The sequence below is a fragment of the Bos javanicus genome, chromosome 18 (genome assembly GCF_032452875.1).
Source record: "Bos javanicus breed banteng chromosome 18, ARS-OSU_banteng_1.0, whole genome shotgun sequence".
Classification (NCBI taxonomy): Eukaryota; Metazoa; Chordata; class Mammalia; order Artiodactyla; family Bovidae; genus Bos; species Bos javanicus.
Genome location: NC_083885.1, coordinates 3,052,258 through 3,069,576, shown reverse-complemented (window position 1 = coordinate 3,069,576; position 17,319 = coordinate 3,052,258). Strand labels below are relative to the sequence as shown.

Below are 17,319 nucleotides of genomic sequence, written 5' to 3'. Positions count from 1 at the left end.
TTTTTCCTGAGGATATTCTTCCTTCTGTTCCTATCTGGTTAAATGGCTGCTAGTACTGTTGCACAGAAGTCAATCTAAGACTCCTGGTTAAATCCACTTTTTTTTTTTTTTTGGCCCGTCTTTCTCTTAGTCATCACTCTTTAACTTCATTGAACTTTCTCTTAGTCATCACTCTTTAACTTCATTGGAGTACATACTCAGCTTCCCTTAGAAAGGTCATGTAAAAGATACATTTTCTGAGTTCTGCAAGTCTAAATGGCTTTTTAAAAATTTCTAAATTCACAATCTGACTGAGGATAGAATTCTAAATACAAAATAATGTTTCCTGATATGATACATCATTGATTGTTATATAATCTTAAAATATTGGTTTCTTCCACTTCTTTTACACTCTGCTAGTCTGGGAAATGTACCAAAAGACAGCACTGTTAAATATTTTATGACTTTAAAAAATGCTTACTGTTTTTGTTTTAGAAAAGTCTCTTGGTTGAGGCAAAATCCCAGTTGTAGTGTTAGAGAATTGGTATCAGAAAGCTTCAAAAACCAAGGCTTTCAAGAGGGAACTCTAACAATGTTGCTAATGTCCTTTACACAGTGGCTGATTTTATTTTTCTGGGCTCCAAAATCACTGCAGATGGTGATTGCAGCCATGAAATTAAAAGATGCTTACTCCTTGGAAGGAAAGTTATGACCAACCTAGATAGCATATTCAAAAGCAGAGACATTACTTTGCCAACAAAGGTCCGTCTAGTCAAGGCTATGGTTTTTCCAGTGGTCATGTATGGATGTGAGAGTTGGACTATAAAGAAGGCTGAGCGCCAAAGAATTGATGCTTTTCAACTGTGGTGTTGGAGAAAACGCTTGAGAGTCCCTTGGACTGCAAGGAGATCCAACCAGTCCATCCTAAAAGAGATCAGTCCTGGGTGTTCATTGGAAGGACTGATGTTGAAACTACAATACTTTGGCCACCTGATGTAAAGAGCTGACTCATTTGAAAAGACCCTGATGCTGTGAGGGATTGGGGGCAGGAGGAGAAGGGGACGACAGAGGATGAGATGGTCGGATGGCATCACCGACTCAATGTACATGGCTTTGGGTGGACTCCGGGAGTTGGTGATGGACGGGGAGGCCTGGCATGCTGGGGTTCATGGGGTTGCAAGGAGTCAGACACGACTGAGTGACTGAACTGCATGTCTTTGAATTAAAAGGAAAACATAATGTATTCAATGCTTTTTAATGAACTCTTGAATAACACAAGGTCTTAATTAAATTTACACATCCTTTCCTTTATGGTCTTTGCTCTTTATGTCGAAGAACCCCTTCACTATCATGAGACAAAGATATCCAACGCTGTCTTCTGAAAGTTTTATAGTTCTTCATCTCACTATAAGGGAAACAAGGAGGTGGTGGGTGTCTAAAAAATACACACACACCAAGTTTTGTTTGCTTTATATTTGCTTCATAATTTTTGTAGGTTTGTGTTTTTCCTGGAGTTTGTACTGCTTTTCAGTTCTTTTATTGAAATATAGTTGACCAACACTATTGTGTGAGTTTCAGGTGTACAACATAGGGACTTCTCTGTAGCTCAAAGGATAAAGAACCTGCCTGCAATGCAGGAGACCAGGGTTTGATCCCTGGGTTGGGAAGTTCCTCTGGTGAAGGGAATGGTAATCTACTCCAGTATTCTTGCCTGGAGAATCCCATGGACAGAGAAGCCTGGTGGGCTATAGTCCATGGGGTCACAAAGAGTCAGGCACGACTGAGGGACTAACACACACCCTCACAGTGATATGACATTTGTATACATCATGAAATGGCCACTATAGGAAGTCTAGTAACCGCCTGTTCCCGGTCATTACAAGATTATTGACATATTCCTTACGTTGTACACAATCCTTTTTAGTTTCAGGTGAAGTTTTCTCTCAAAATCGTTTTCCTTCCAAATATTTAAGGTATCGCTGCATCGTCTTCCAGCTTCTTTCACCTAGTTGCTGAACCATCTGATTCTCATTGCCAGATGCATATGTATGTAGGTATTTATCTTTCTATCCACCTAGCTACCTCTATGTGTATCTACCTGTCTATCTAACCATAATCTATCATCCATCTATCTACCTACCTCCCTCCCTTCCTCTGTGCGTGGTATGCTTGGTCCCTTCAGTCGCTTTGCTACCCCATGGACTGTATAGCCCGCCACCCCGCCAGGCTCCTGTGTCCAATGGATTCTCCCGGCAAGAATATTGGAGTGGGCTGCCATGCCCTCCGCCAGCGGATCTTCCCGACCCAGAGATCGAACCTGTGTCTCCCTCATTGCAGGCAGAATCTTGACCACTAGCGCCTCCTGGAAAGCCCCTCTCCCTCTCTATCTATATGTAATTCCACTCCTTTCTTCTAGGTGGCGTTGCAGAGAAGGACAGAGCCGAGCGCGCCCCACCGGAGCAGGAGCGACTTCTCCAGTAGGGGGCGTAGGCCGTAGGGGGCCAGGTCTCCGAGAGCCGTACGCAACGTCAGGGGCGGGAACGCCCCTCGCCCCGCCCCTGCCGTCGGCGGCGCCCTGTAATTGGAGAAAGGAGCCGTCACTTGGCAGGGCCGTTGGGGTAGGAGGAAGAGGGCCCCGGCCGAAGGTGACGCTGTGGCTGCGGAGGTGTGGGGAGCGGAGCAGGCCGTACGCGAGCTCGCGCTGCGGCAGCATCTCGGGCGCTCTTCCCTCAGCGGCCCCTCGGGCGCTCTCCCTCAGCCCTCTGCGGTGAATGGCGGCGGGATGGAACGCGAGGGGAGCGGCGGCAGCGGGGCGTCGGCCGGGCTCCTGCAGCAGATCCTCAGCCTGAAGCTGGTGCCGCGGGTGGGCAACGGGACGCTGTGCCCCAACTCCACATCGCTCTGCTCCTTCCCAGGTACCGGCGGCCCCGCGGGGGTCGGCTCTCCGTCGGCCGAGAGCTGGGGACGGCAGCCCTTCCGCCTCCCCTCGCCGCTTCGCCGCGGGCCCCTCGGGCGGGCCACCCCGATCCCGCGGTGGGCCCCGTCGGTGAGGGGAACTCGGCCCCCGCCCGAAGTCGTCCTGCTCTCTGGAGTTCCCAAACGCCCCTGCTTCAGGAGGGAACTCGGCAGCGCCCTGGTGGCGGCCGCCCCTCCTCGTCTGGGGCACGGGAGGCGGTCCTCGCCTCCTTTTGGCGGGCGGGGGCACTGGACAACCCCAGCCGCTTTCGTCCGCCCCGGCCTCTGGGCTTTCGTGCCTCGGACGGTGCGTCGTCCCGGCCGGTCTGAGGGCCATCGGTCAGAACTCAGGCACCCGCTGTGCGTAGGGTAGGTAGCCCAGCCTCTGCACCGGGGGGCTGTCTGCCGATCGCTGCTACCCACGTCCAGATCCACCCCCTCCGCCAGTCTCTCTTTCTAGGAATCCCTTTCTGGAGACCTGTTGCCTCGTCTCCCACTCCTGTTCGAGAACGTCGACACGGCGCCTTTCTGATTCTTATGCCACTTATCTCGGCTGGGCTTGAGAGCAGACGTTTTCAAACTTAGAAATCGAGATAGAAAGCTATCGGGCTCGGAAAACTGAGAGGAGGAGAAAATACCTGCAAAGACTGAAAATAAAGCCTTGGAGGGGAGAGTAGTGTTATGTGTTGGCCCTTTTAAAGGCAAGAAGACTGAGATCAGGGGTGTTTGAAGGGTGAGGTTGGGCCCTCCAGCAAAGCTGACAGATACTTTCACTCAGTAAACAATGCAAGAACCGGCCTGAGACCTGCAAAGGAAGGAAGGTTGGATTACTGACTACAGTTAAAACTGGTAAACAAGGCACCTGTGATTTCTCATCCGCTGGGCAGCGACCGCCAGGCGCCATTCAGCGGACACCAGGGACTTGCAGTGTATTACTTTTCTAGTATTTTCCCCAACAGGTCTGTGAAGTAGTTAATAAGATAAAAAACACGTTGAAACAGATGCAGGTGTTAGCTTGAAATCATGCCTATAATGATAATCTGGCAAAAGGTATCAAAAGATACTAAGATCACATTTGACAATGACAACAGAAATATATTGGCATTCTGGAGACCATGTCCAAAAAATGAAATGTTCATGCAGTCTGAAGGCTCTACTGGACCGGATTGGTCAATTACTTTTCTCGCAGCTCTTTATTTGGAAAAAGTTTAAACCTACTGAAAAATTGAAATGATAGTGTAACAGATACCTATATACCCTTTACTTAGGTTCATTATTAATATTTCGATTCTTTTGCTTCCTGTCTAAATACATATATGCATGTGCATAATATGTTTAGTTTCTGCAGAAAAGAGAAAGGGGGTTACACAAATAATGGCACTTGACAGCTAACGCTTTATAGCATGTATCATTTAAAATGAGGACATTTTCTGCCACAGCCTAGAAAAACATATTGCACTGGAATGTGTTAACACATTTAACATCGGTAGAATATTATCTAATATATAGGCCTTATTGAAACATACTCAGTTGTTTGAATAATGCCATTTATACCTTTCTTTAAAAATTCCAGGATCTAATCAAGGGTTACACATTGCATATAGTTGTCTTTTCAGTCTTCTTGAATCCAGAATAGTTCCTCCATCTTTGTTTCAGTTTCTTGAGACTGACATTTTTGAAAACCAGGCTAACTGTTCCTAGACTGTCCCATAGTCTGAGTTATCTGATTATTTCTTCATGGTTAGATTCAGATTAAACATTTTTGATCAGGATGCTACCTACATAGGTGGTGTACACTTCCCAGAGCACCACATTAGGAGACATTTAATGTCAGTTTGTCCCTTTAATGATAACACTAAGTTTAATCATTTGGTGAAAATGGTGTTTATCAGATCTCTCCACCATAAGGTTACCATAATCAATAAGTCATATGTGAGGTGATATTTTGAAACTGAACATTTTGTTCAGTTTCTCTGGCTTTTAGTTGCCTCCTCTTTTAAAAAAAAGATTGAGGTAAGTGGATTTGGGAGGATCGTTCTACTATGTTATAGTAAAGAATCAGTAGCTAAGCATATTGTTTTCCTGTCAGGAGTTGTTCTGAAATATTAAACTGCAGTCTGTACTTGAGTTTATTGGTACTTCAGTGGATATATAACTTGGGGGTAGTGATCACCATGGATCATTCATTCAGGATGTATTTAGTGATCAAGTGCAGGCTCTGGGCTGGAGTTATGCTGGAGTTATAAACATGCATGAGATACAGCCCATGGACACAAGCTGATTGGAATGTGATGAGTAAACACACGGGGTAAACATATAGCCTCCCTGTTGTGTCTCTTCTTCAGCTGGAATGATGGATTCAATAGGTACATGAAATGTAATCCTTCCTGAGGCACCAAAACCTGCTGACAGTGAATCTCATTCATTGTCCTGATTCTGGAATTGTTTCTATTTTGGCCCCACAGAAAAGGTTACTTGCTTTTTATGCCAACTCAATATGGCAAAGTCATTGCTCTGAAATACTCTGTGGTTTATCACTGTCCGGAAGCTTTGAATTGATTTCTTTAAACCTGCATTTGCAATTTAGACCTATGGCACCCCACTCCAGTACTTTTGCCTGGAAAATCCCATGGATGGAGGAGCCTGATAGGCTGCAGTCCATGGGGTCGCTAAGAGTCCAATACGACTGAGCGACTTCACTTTCACCTTTCACTTTCATGCATTGGAGAAGGAAATGGCAACCCACTCCAGTGTTCTTGCCTGGAGAATCCCAGGGACGGGAGAGCCTGGTGGGCTGCCGTCTCTGGGGTCGCACAGAGTCGGACACGACTGAAGTGACTTAGTAGTAGTAGTAGTAGTTTTCTGCCTAACCCTTCTTATTCCAAGTAGTTCAGATTTCTTTGGTGGTCATTTTTAACAAATCTGAATGCTGAGAAAGGCAAATTATTCTCCCCTCTTGTATCAGGAATAAAATTCACTTTCTAAAGGGATGAATCTCATTATATTAATACTTTCAATATCAAAGTATATCTTCCCCCCTCTCTCTTTTGTTTTTGGCCACGCCACATGGCTTGTGGGAATTTAGTTCTCAGACTCGGGGATCGAACCTGGACCTTCAGTAGTGAGAGCATAGAGTCCTAGCTGCTGGAGCCCCAGGGGTTCCCCAGAGTGTGCCTTCTGATAAACTAAAACCCACTAATGTTTTAGTTGTGCCATTGCTGGGATCAAGAATACATCACACTTGGATCAGTCATTTACTCATTCGGTCTGCAAATTTACTCGGTGTCTATTGTGTGTCTCTTGTTTTCTAGGCACCAAGAAAAGGTGTGTTAGTGAACAAAACAAAAGAACTTTCATTCTAAAGGGGAAAGAGGAAACAAAATTTAAAAGTACGGAAAGGAGGGGCTTCCCTGGCAGTCCAGCACTTCCAGTGCAGGCGGCTCAGGTTCAGTCCCTGGTCAGGGAACTGAGATCATACATACCTTGCAATATGGCAAAATAAATAAAAATATGAAATGGAACAGACAGTGTGAGTGTAAGATTGGGTAGGGGGATAGTAAGTGACAGGTCTTATGTGTCGAGCGGAATGCTTGTTTTACATAAGGTCACGAGGAAGCCCTCTAAGATGATGCCATTGGAGGTGAAATCTGAAAGGGAATGAGCAGCCGCCACGCAGCTGTCCGGAGACGGGCATTCTGGGCTAGGGGCAGCAGGTGCAGAGGCCCTGGGACGGGAGCTCACTGCAGTGACGTGAAGGAGGCCAGTGCGGTGGGAGGGGCGGTGTGGGCACGGGGGCAGGGGGTGAGGTCAGATCCCCCAAAGCCGTGTTCGAGGGGTTTTGAGCAGAGGAAAGATGATCTGATTCACTTTTTTTTTTCATGTATACAATTTAATGATTTTTTTGCCGAGTTTGCAATCACCACAAAAAACAACTTGAGAATACTGTCATCACTCCAACAAGAAACCTTGTCCCCATTACCACTGACTTTCTGGTTTTGTGTGGAGAATAGATGAAAGGCCAGATCAGGGCAGATAAGAGCTAGCCGGGGCTAGGGCCAAGAGACCGTTAAGGTTGAGGCAGGCCAGAAGGGCCCATTCAGGAACCAGGGATAAGTGGGCAGTTAGGCAGTGGCCTCGGGAGAGAGGTGGCAGGCTATGGTTGATAGTCCTGGTGGGCCAGTCCTCCTTGTTAGGAGAGGAAGAATACCTCGAAAAAACTCAGTTTCCCTTTACTCTCGCACTGCCACTGTGCTCACAGCACTTCTGGTGCCAGATATCATTTCTCTATGCACTGAGCAGTTTTGGACACCAGTTGGTGTCCTGCAACTCGGTTCAGTTCTGACACTGTCTGCTTGGAGCTGGCTTCAGTCCCACAGGTGAAAGGCCCAGTTGCACAAGACTGCCCCAACCCCCACTTCAGATGCCAGTCAAAGGCTAGGTTTTCGCATGTGCTCTGACCAGCTAAGGTTTCTGTGTCATCCTTCTTGTTCAAGTGAAAATGCTAGGGCAGCTTACAGAACTCACCAGGTGACTGGTATGTTCCCAAAGATGTAAAGGATGGAAATGAACACCACATGAAGAGATAAGCAGGGTGAAGGCTGGAAGGGTCCCTGAGCACAGGAGCTTCTGTTCCTGTGCAGCTGGGGTGGGTCACCCTCCCAGCACATAGGTGTCTTCACCAGCCCAGAAACTCTCTGCCCTCCGTACTGTTGAAATATCTATGGAGGCTTCATCACTTAGGCATGACCGATTAATAACTTGCTTCTAGCCCCCTCCTCTCTCCTGAGAATGGAGAGTAGGGCTGAAGGTTCCAAGCTTACAATCATGGCCTGGCCTTTCTGGTGACCAGCGCCCATCAAGGAGCCCACCAAGAGTTGCCTTATGAGAACAAAAGACACTCCTGGAAATTCCAAGGAATTTAGGAGCTCTTCCTCAGGAACCAGGGTCATAGATTAAGTCTTAGAAAAAAAGATTTTCCTAGCACCATTATCTTAAACGGTTTTAGGCATCAGGAGTAGAAACCAGATATATTTGTATTAGTATTTCACAAGGAAACAGATGGATCCCCTGTCAGGTAGGTGGGGGTGGGTAAGAGAGGGGTCTCACAGTGGGCAGTGTGGACAGATGCAGGCCAGTGGGCACTTAGCATCTAGGCAGGCCAGCGCGGAGTTAGTTGCAGGACTGGGGTGGTGAACCCTGGCTACAGAGGCACAGTTGTTTGACCTGGAACGTAAGGCAGAGCAGGGCAAGCTGAAAGGACAGCTGGGCACCAAGCCTAACTCTGCCCACTTGTTCTGTGCTCCTCTTTCTGCTTATTGGGGCCAGTTTGGTCTTGACCCCTTGCTCGGAAGACAGGGGACTCGACTGTGGCAGCTAGAGGGCCAGGGAGCACAGAATTCCCCCCAAGAGGTCCGCCATGTGACCTTCTGTTTAACTCAAACTGAAGAATATGCTTAAAGATACAGACACCCTCTGGGCAGGGATCTTTGTCTTTTTAAAATTTCTGTTCTTGTTCATTGACGTGCCTGACATATGGAATGGGCTCTGTAAGTATTTGCTGAATGAATGAACTCTCAGTACTGGTATTAGCTTGCTGTGGCTACTGAAACAACTCACCACAAATTTAGTGGCTTAAAACAACACAGATTTATTAGTCTTGGAGGTCAGAAGTCCAAATGAGTCAGCAGAGCCATCTTCCTTCTGGAGGCTCTAAGGAGAATTTGTTTTCGTGTCTTTTCAGCTGCTAGAGGTCACCACGTCCTTTGGCTTCTGGCACCTTCCTCCATCTTTAAAGCCAGCAGCACAGCATCTTCAGATCTCTTTGACTGTGACTCTCTTCCAGGGACCCTTGATTACAGTAGGCCCACCTATAAAATCCAAGATACTACCCCCCCTGCATTGCAAGATGTCTAATCTCATCACACCTGCACACCCCCTTTTGTTAGGTCGAATTTTCATAGGCTTTGGGTTGAGGATGTGGGCATCTTTGGGGCCTCTTCTGCCACCAGTGCTTAGTCTGGTTTCCCTTATAACATTTATTTCAGGTTAATAACCTGACTTATTCTTCACCTTGGGGAAATGATGTGACTTTAGCTGCCAAAGTAAACAAAGTTGAAGATAATGCACTTTATGTGAAACAGTGCATAAGGAAATACTGTAAAATAGATAGACAAAGATGTTTGACAGTGTATAGAGCCAGGGAAATGAAAAGTACTATGTGATCAATAAATAGCTGTTAAATAGATGGCAGATTAAGGTGCAGTATTAACGGGATATCACTTAGCTTTTTAAAAGTGTTTTATTGATTGAGGTTTGCCTTAGCTATTAGTGTTCTGTACTACTTTATCCTCTGAAAGCGTTTTATAAATTGTACTGTTCATCTAATATGATAAAGCCTTTCTTTCCTACTTAGAGTGACTTAAGTGACGCTATATAAAGTATGGAGGCAGTGGGAGAGCAAATGGATGTGACTTAGGGCTGTATGTAGGAAGGTGCACACTGCTTCTCCCCCTCAGAGACTCAGGGAGGAGCCGACTTGCTGCACCAGATCCTGTTTGCACACAGGTCTTTCAGCTTTTAGAAAAGTTGAGGTGTGAGTTGCTAGCCCAGCAAGCCTCCTTGCTCCAGGGAAGTGGGAACAGGGGAGTGTTGGTGTCTGCCAGGGCTGCTGGAACAAAGCACCATGGACCGAGTGACTTAACCAACACAGGTGGAGATTGGAAGTGCAAGATGAGGGTGCCGGTACGGTCAGGCTGAGGGCCCTCTTGGGCCATCTTCTTGATATGTCCTCACTCGATGGGGAGAGAAAGAGGAGAGGCACAGAGAGAGAGAAATCTGTCTTCCTCTTGTAAGTCCACGGTCCTGTCGGATTAGGGCTTCCGCACGTGGATTCATCCCATGGCAGTTGGGTAGCACACCCAAGTGTCCAGACACACTTTTATTGAAGTTACCAACTTCCTGTGTCTCTGGCAGATTAAGGCTTAACCCCAGTTCACCGCCCGCATGGTTCACCGCAGCCAGTGAGGAGCCGCACTCTAGCAGGCCCTTGAGTTGCTGTGGTGAGCAGTGCTTGTCTCTAAAACCTGGGGGGCTCCAGCGGAAGCCGCGTGATGGCAAGGCTGTCAGCTGGGCAGCAGAGTCCCTGAGCTCCTGGAGGCAGGTTTGTGTCCTGTTTGTCCACCCCCGGGCACTGCCATTCCCACGTCCTCACAGAGCTCTGTGCACACTGGGGGTGTAACAGCAGCCAGAGTCTCTTAGGTGGCTTGGGGAGGAGCTGCTGAGGACTCGGGGATTAAAGATGGGGTTGCTGCTTAGCAGGGAGCTGCCTGGCGCTGTTTCCTGGGTTGGGGACGAGCTGGCAGTGGATGGTGTCCAAGGAGGCCCCAGTGGGAGATGCCAGTGTGCAGCAGGGCCCGGGCTGGAGGGGCGGATGGGGAGGGTGGCACCTCTCGGGGAGTGGTGTGCGCACTAGCCTCTGGAGCTGCCACCGAGGAGAGAGGTCAGGCATTTGCGCATGGCGCCCTGTCAGTGGTGCTCACACTTGTCCTTGTGAAAGGGAAATCACATAAGTGAATTTCCAAATCTGGTGAACTTTTTCTTCAGTGTTTGGGAATAGGGGTAGCTTGTCAGGAGTCGGCCAACCTTTTCTGTAAAGGGCCAGATTATAAATATTTTAGGCTTTGCAGGTCCTATGGTCTCTGTCACTGTTTCAGCCCTGCTCTGGGAGCTTGAAAGCAGCCATAGACCAGACTTAATGAACAGGCATGTCTGTGTCCCGCTAAGACTTTCCGCACAAAAACAGGGGGTGGCCATAGTTTAGTGATCCCTCCAAAACCATCAGTGTTTGGATATTTGACTGATGAACCGCCACTGCAACAGAATTGTTTTAAAATTGAAATAACGTAAATAACTTAAATAATTTAAAATTGAGTATAATGACCGCGCCTTTGTCATGACTGCCCTGGGGAAGCTGGTGACGTCCAACCTTTCTTTGCTCTCCCTTGCAGAGATGTGGTATGGTGTGTTCCTGTGGGCACTGGTGTCTTCTCTCTTCTTTCACGTCCCTGCCGGATTACTGGCCCTCTTCACCCTCAGACATCACAAATATGGTAGGTTCATGTCTGTAAGCATCCTGTTGATGGGCATCGTGGGACCAATTACTGCTGGAATCTTGACAAGTATGTTAGACGTTTAAAATACAGTCAAAACATTTCATATGAATAGTCAGTTAACTTTAGGAGCCGTTTTAGAAACGTGTCTGAGTGGGATAAAGAAGTAAGCGCGCTCTTTGTGTGCGGGCCCTGTGTTTTATATACTGTTCTCTTCTCGCCTCAGTCCCCTCTTACTTGGATAACATCTTTGACTTCCTGAGTCAGATTCTGTCTCGTGGCTTTAGGGAAGCCACGTTAAGCTTTGTGAGATACATCTTGTGATCTTGACCACTACCAAGAGAATATTTGGCTTTTTGGAAGCTACTGCTCTCCTTTCTCCTCAGCTGTCACTTCACTGATTTGTGGCATTGCAATCTGCTTGACAAATTACTTCCCTTCATCCAGGTGTAGATATTTTAAGGATGGAGGGAATTTTGTTTAGAAAAGTGCCTGTTTTTTTTTTATTTTTATTTTTTAACTCTTAGGACTTTCTGAATAAGAGTTTGAGCAACATTCATAATTATACATTATTTTTATCTGTGTGGTATCTTTTGGGTGGGGGTGCAGCTTTTGTTCATGTCATAGGGCTGAAAATATTTTTAAGCTCATAACAAAATAAAAATAGCATGTATATTTTATATAAATTAAAAATTATAAGAAAGCAAAAACAAAGATTCTCCATTACTGTATTCCTACGTGGTAACCACAGTTTGCATTTCATTATATGCTTTCAGACTTTTTTCTCGGTTTATGTAATTTTTTTTTTTTCACTGTGATTTTAAATTTTGAATTTCAAGCAGAAATTCCCCTGTCTCTTTGACTTTAGGGGTTTTTTGGGGACAAGGTGGCCTAGTTTCTCTGTGTTCTGTAGATGGTGAAACCTTTGTGATAAGGCGGTGGGGAGGCTAATTTTCTCCTGTCTGCATTAAGGAGTTTCCATAACTGGCCTTAAACAATATTTTTAACTGTATCACCTACTGCTATGTTTAGAGAGCCTCTGCTCTAGTTTTCTAACTGGATTATTAGCCCCCAGGACCTGTTTTAGATTTCTCATTGGTACAATAGCAATGCTGTGTGATGGCTAAATGAAATAATGTGTGTATATAAAACAGAGACTATCCAACACGTAGTAATTGTATCCTTCTTTGACTCTAGTGCATACAATCTATTGCCCTCCCATTTTGCTGCTCCTTCTGGTTTGCTTTTAACTATCTTCCCTCCCTTCATCATCCAAATCCCACTTTGGGGCCCAGTTCAAGTTCTTTAAGCTTCTTCTGATCCAACCCACTTTTTTTGGAGATAAATTACAAAGAGGCCCAAAGGAACACATTCCTCTCAGAGGGTAGTATTAATAGCACAGTGTGCATGTACTGCCAGTAGCACTGCTCTTTATTCTCCTTCAAATATGTTAATATACCATCATATCACAATGGGCAAGGTGTTGACACTTGATCGAAACAGTATATATCGTCCTGCATTATTCAAAATCTGTTTCGTGCTTGTGCTTTCTGTCTTGTGTCCCCAGCTGTATTCTCTGACCAAGGAGAATTCTGTTTGGAGCATTTTGGGCTGGGGTCAGGAGAAGATTATCTGGGAACTTTGGATCTCTTCTTTTCAAATGAATGAATTCTTGACTTTTCTTAGTATAATGCTGAGTCCCTGTGAGCAATTCAGGGTACCTGAGTAGAAACAGATACCTGTTTGTTCTGTTTATTCAATATGTAGGAAGTTATAGTGACCAACAGAATGACATGGGAAATAGAAAGGAATCCCGGAGTATCCCTCACCTCAAGCCCTTTGAATGAATAGCAACTTGATGGGCTTAGAGTCCCACTCGCTTCCTTTCTTCCTCCCCGCCCCCCGCCTTTTTTTTTAAGCTGTGCCACACAGCTTGTGATATCTTAGTTCCCAAACCAGGGATTGAACCCCGGGCCACAGCAGTGGACCATCTGGGCATTCAGGGCATTTCCTCCATCCATTTCTTGAAGGGAACTCTGAGTATAGTACAAGAGGGAGTGGGGTTTCCCTGTGACTGCTCCTGAAATATTCCTTGCTCAGCCTCACGCAGAGGATTTTCTATCATTTATTGCCAGGAATTTGTTAGGTATCTGTTACGTGCCTGGGGAATAAGATGTTTTAAGTTTGTAATCGGGTTATGTGAATATTGCAGTCTTTGTGATTTTGGTTATGACTTCCAGGTGATTTTATTCAATATATCTAGGAGACTTAGTTTGAAAGAGTCCCTTTTCTAAAAACATTTGTTGGTGACTTGCAAACCATATAAGGAATACTTAAAACCAAGAGTAGTTAGCAAAAAGAATAGGGAAAACAAAAACATTTCTAAAATGTTTAAATTTTAATGTAAAAAATTTAAATCATTCTTAGAGTTTTATTTTTTAATTTATTTTATGTTTTTTCTACTTAGAGTTTTAAGTGCTATATTTTTCTGATTATATTAACCCCCCTCTAATTTTTTAACACACTTGAATTTTTGAACAGGTGCAGCAATTGCTGGAGTGTATCGAGCAGCAGGAAAGGAAATGATTCCGTTTGAAGCCCTTACCTTGGGCACTGGACAGACGTTTTGTGTCGTAGTGGTCTCCTTTTTACGGATTTTAGCTACTCTATAGCACATGCCCTTGTGCTATGATGGTGAATCGGTTTTATAGAATCCTCAAAAATAATACATTATGGGATGTAGCGTTTTCTTAGTTCTTCAAACGGTATGAAGAACAACACTTCGGTCCTTTCTTCAGTTTGAAGTTCCAGGAATTAAAGATCTTTTTGGACTCATTGTTCTCAACCAAAAAAAAAAATCAAGTTTCTTTTCTTTCTGTTTTTACATATGCAAATCAGGCAGTTTTACAGGTGCATCTTTACCCAAGCCCAGTCAGCAGTGCTTCTGGGTTGGCATCCTTCACACTGAAATTTACAACGTCCTGTGAGAAAAACGCAGCCTTGCGTGTTTCAGAGAAACTGTAGAACATATTGGTTTACTTCTGAGCACAGTAAACTGTACTGATATCTTATTTGATCAAATCTTGATTAAAATTTGGCAAACCCTTGCCACATCTTCATGACAGTAAGTGCCAAGTAGGTTTTGGTCGAGCATAACGTTGAGAACAAATTTGGAGAAATAAAACACACACAAAACCTATAACTCAAGTAGTGGCTTCAGTTCCACTATTTAAATAAATAAAAGCTAACTCCTGAATGCTGTGACATTTTATGAATAACTATTTTGACCTCTGATTATTTTATATATTTTAAGATGTGTGAATTTCCTGTTTTGTACATTTTCTCAAAATAAGCTAGGTAATTGAGAATTTTTCCATAGAACTCCTGTATCACCTTTTCCTATCACTTTATAGTCTATTGATTTTATTTAGTTTAATTGGAAACACACCCTATTAAATAGTTTGAATGGAAAATTCTCAGCCATATTGATCAGGATACTCACTGGACATTGAGACATACACACAGAAAGATACTTTAAACATTCTGTTACCTTTTTTTTAGTGACTTTGGTTTGCTCATGGCTCTTAAAAAATTGTAAAAGTGCAGCTTTAACTGGAATTAGGGGTTATTGATTTCCTAGTCTTAATGTGGTTACCTAGTGGTGGGTCTTCAACCCATTTTACAGTGGTGGGTATGACTCCCAGAAAGTGCCTGAAGTTTAATTTTCAAATATACCTTCCACTGTGCCCTTTATATTTCCTTTCAAGAGAATCTATATCCTTAAAGAAAATTAAATATCAGAGTTTTTTTTTTTAACCCAATTTTAGCTCTTTTAATTTTGCTTCGAATGCCTAGCTTTCTTTTTCATCTAAAGGCCTAAAAACTGTGACCTTCAAAAGAAAAAGGATTGCAAAAATTAAATATCTGACTTTATCCTTAACCGCATAAACTGGTTTGTATGAAATACAGTTGTTGTTATCTGTTTTCAAAATAGTTTCTGGTCATTAAATATGACATTTTAAAAGGAAAGTTTTCATTATGAGTGTGAAGCTACCTGCCCATAAGGTCATGTGCAGTGCTGTTTGATTTAAGCAATATGCACTCTGGCTTCTGATTAAAAATAGCCAGGAGATGGTCACAGAGAAAAATTAAAAAGGATCCCAAAAAGTAAGTGGACATTTTCTTTTAACTAATAGGCCATTAGACTACTTATCAAAATTACAGTAATAGATATACTCTAACGAGGTGAAAAATTGTAGGAGTTGTACACAGGCAAATATCCTTACAAATTCCCCAACAAGATTATTCTCCAATGCTCAAATCTTTCTTTCAAACAAATTTTTATGTCTTTAGCTCAAGACTCCATTTTTCAATTCAATAGTTGGATTTTGAAACGTAGCCCTTCAGCTTAAGAAGTTTTCCTTCATCTCTATTGAAAGATGTCTCAGCATTCTCACTGAAAACATTCCTTTGGATAGAGTTTCACAAATTGAGTATGGGCTAGTGGTCAGTGGGCTTCTCTCCCCCAAAACTAATTTTTCAACATATTGATCCATGGCTTAAATGTTTGGTTGCTTCACTTCTAGAGCCAAAACACAAGAACTAATGCATTTTGAAAGCTGTCTTTGTTTTCATCTGTTTCTTGTTTGATTATCCACTGTTTTTAAGAACTTCAAATATAAAATGGATCTTCAGATTATTCAATGTTTCATCCATCCCAGTATGTGAACATTCTGTGAATAAATGAATATAGACTTTATATAACTTGAGCTTTGTGGCTTGAAATGTTTTCAGGAAGAAACTATTTGAATTATAAAGAATGTTTATTGTCCTTAAGGGTTTCTTTTTCTTTTTAATTTCTCACCTCAAATGCACAATTATTTGGGGGTGGTTGCTCAGATGAAAAAGTACTGGCATTTGTGTTGAACATTTTATTTTTTCACATAAAGCTTCTGAGACGTTTTGCCAACTCCTGACTTGCCTGGAGACACATGAAACCACCCCTGCCCCAGCTATGCATCCACTTTTCTTTTAGTGGGAAGGAGAAACCCCCAACCATGAAAAGCTGATTTCTGGATTCTTTGAGATAAAGGTTTTAGGAGAAAAACATTTCATGTAAACTTAAATCCAATACAAATGAGTAATGAATATTCCAAGACAAAGGTGTCTCATTGTACTATTTACTAATCCAGAACATTACCTAGGAAATGTCTCAACTAGGGAGATAAAGTTCATGCAAGTAGTTATCTTTAAGCTCTTAGGTTTCCTAAGTCTTTAAATTGTATGTTAGCTTTTGATTCCAAAAGCTGCTCTGGTTTGAATGAAGTTCTTAATACAACTGCAGTGCACACCAACCTTCCCTAGGAGATCATCTCCTGAAGTTGAGGTCCTGGTGCTGTCCACACGCAGAAGGTTCTGTGTACATGTGTTTCTGTTCTGTGCATTGTTACCCTGCTTGTGGTAAAGTCAGCTTAACTTTTTGTATTAGATTATTTCACTAAATGCTGCAGTCAAACTGATCAAATCTTTGTACCACAGAAAGTTATTTAAATTTTATTTTTCTACTGAAATTTCTAATTCTGGTATAAATGTTTATCAATAAAGATTACTTTCAACTCTGTGCACTTGAACTGATTTTTCTTTTTCAGTGGCCAATGAATTTAAGCTTTTGTAATGAAGATTTCCACCTTAAGTATGGGTTTTTTTTTTAGGCTTAGTACTTAACATATCTATTTAAGTATTTCCTTTATGTTCAACTTGTTTATGGTAAAATTCCTGTCCAAAGATCTGATTAAACACTACTTACATGTGAACTTGAGCCTTATTAACTTCACTTTCTGTGCTATATGTTACCATCAAAAGTTTTTGTACAATTTCACACTGTGATGGCTAAAAGCTGATAACCCTTTGTGATAAAAATGTATCATTTCAATAGTCCACAAGAAGAGGGTCTCCAAGGTTGGTTCAGTATTCTGTGACATCATAAAACGTTTTCTGCCCTGCCATTTTCAGCAAATTGGATTGTCCCATTTGGGTAGCTTACCCCATGGTCACAAAGTAACTACTGACTTCCAGGCATTGCAGATGGACATACAGTGTAGCAGGAGACTAGCCATCCATTCTCTATTTTTTTTTTTTAATTTAGGTACAACATACAGTAAAGTACACAAGTCTTAAATGTGTAGCTTAATGAATATTTATGTATTTATACACTTAGGTGAAGTGGTAGTACTTTGGTCAAGATATAGAATGTTTCTAACACCCCAGAGGGATGCAG

At 43.3% G+C, this 17,319-nt stretch overlaps 1 protein-coding gene across 2 annotated transcripts; it reads left to right on the top strand.

Moving 5' to 3' along the window:
- The first annotated feature begins 2,559 nt into the window (after positions 1–2,559).
- TMEM170A (transmembrane protein 170A) lies at positions 2,560–16,662 on the top strand. 2 transcript variants are annotated; one of them, XM_061386798.1, is made up of 3 exons: positions 2,560–2,894; positions 10,941–11,042; positions 13,584–16,662. In XM_061386798.1, the coding sequence occupies exons 1-3, from the start codon at positions 2,762–2,764 to the stop codon at positions 13,712–13,714; spliced, it is 366 nt and encodes a 121-aa protein (XP_061242782.1). In that variant the 5' UTR covers positions 2,560–2,761; the 3' UTR covers positions 13,715–16,662. The 2 variants fall into 2 exon arrangements, with proteins under 2 accessions (XP_061242782.1, XP_061242780.1); XM_061386796.1 differs by having other exon boundaries at positions 2,561–2,894; positions 10,941–11,111.
- The last annotated feature ends 657 nt before the right edge of the window (positions 16,663–17,319 follow it).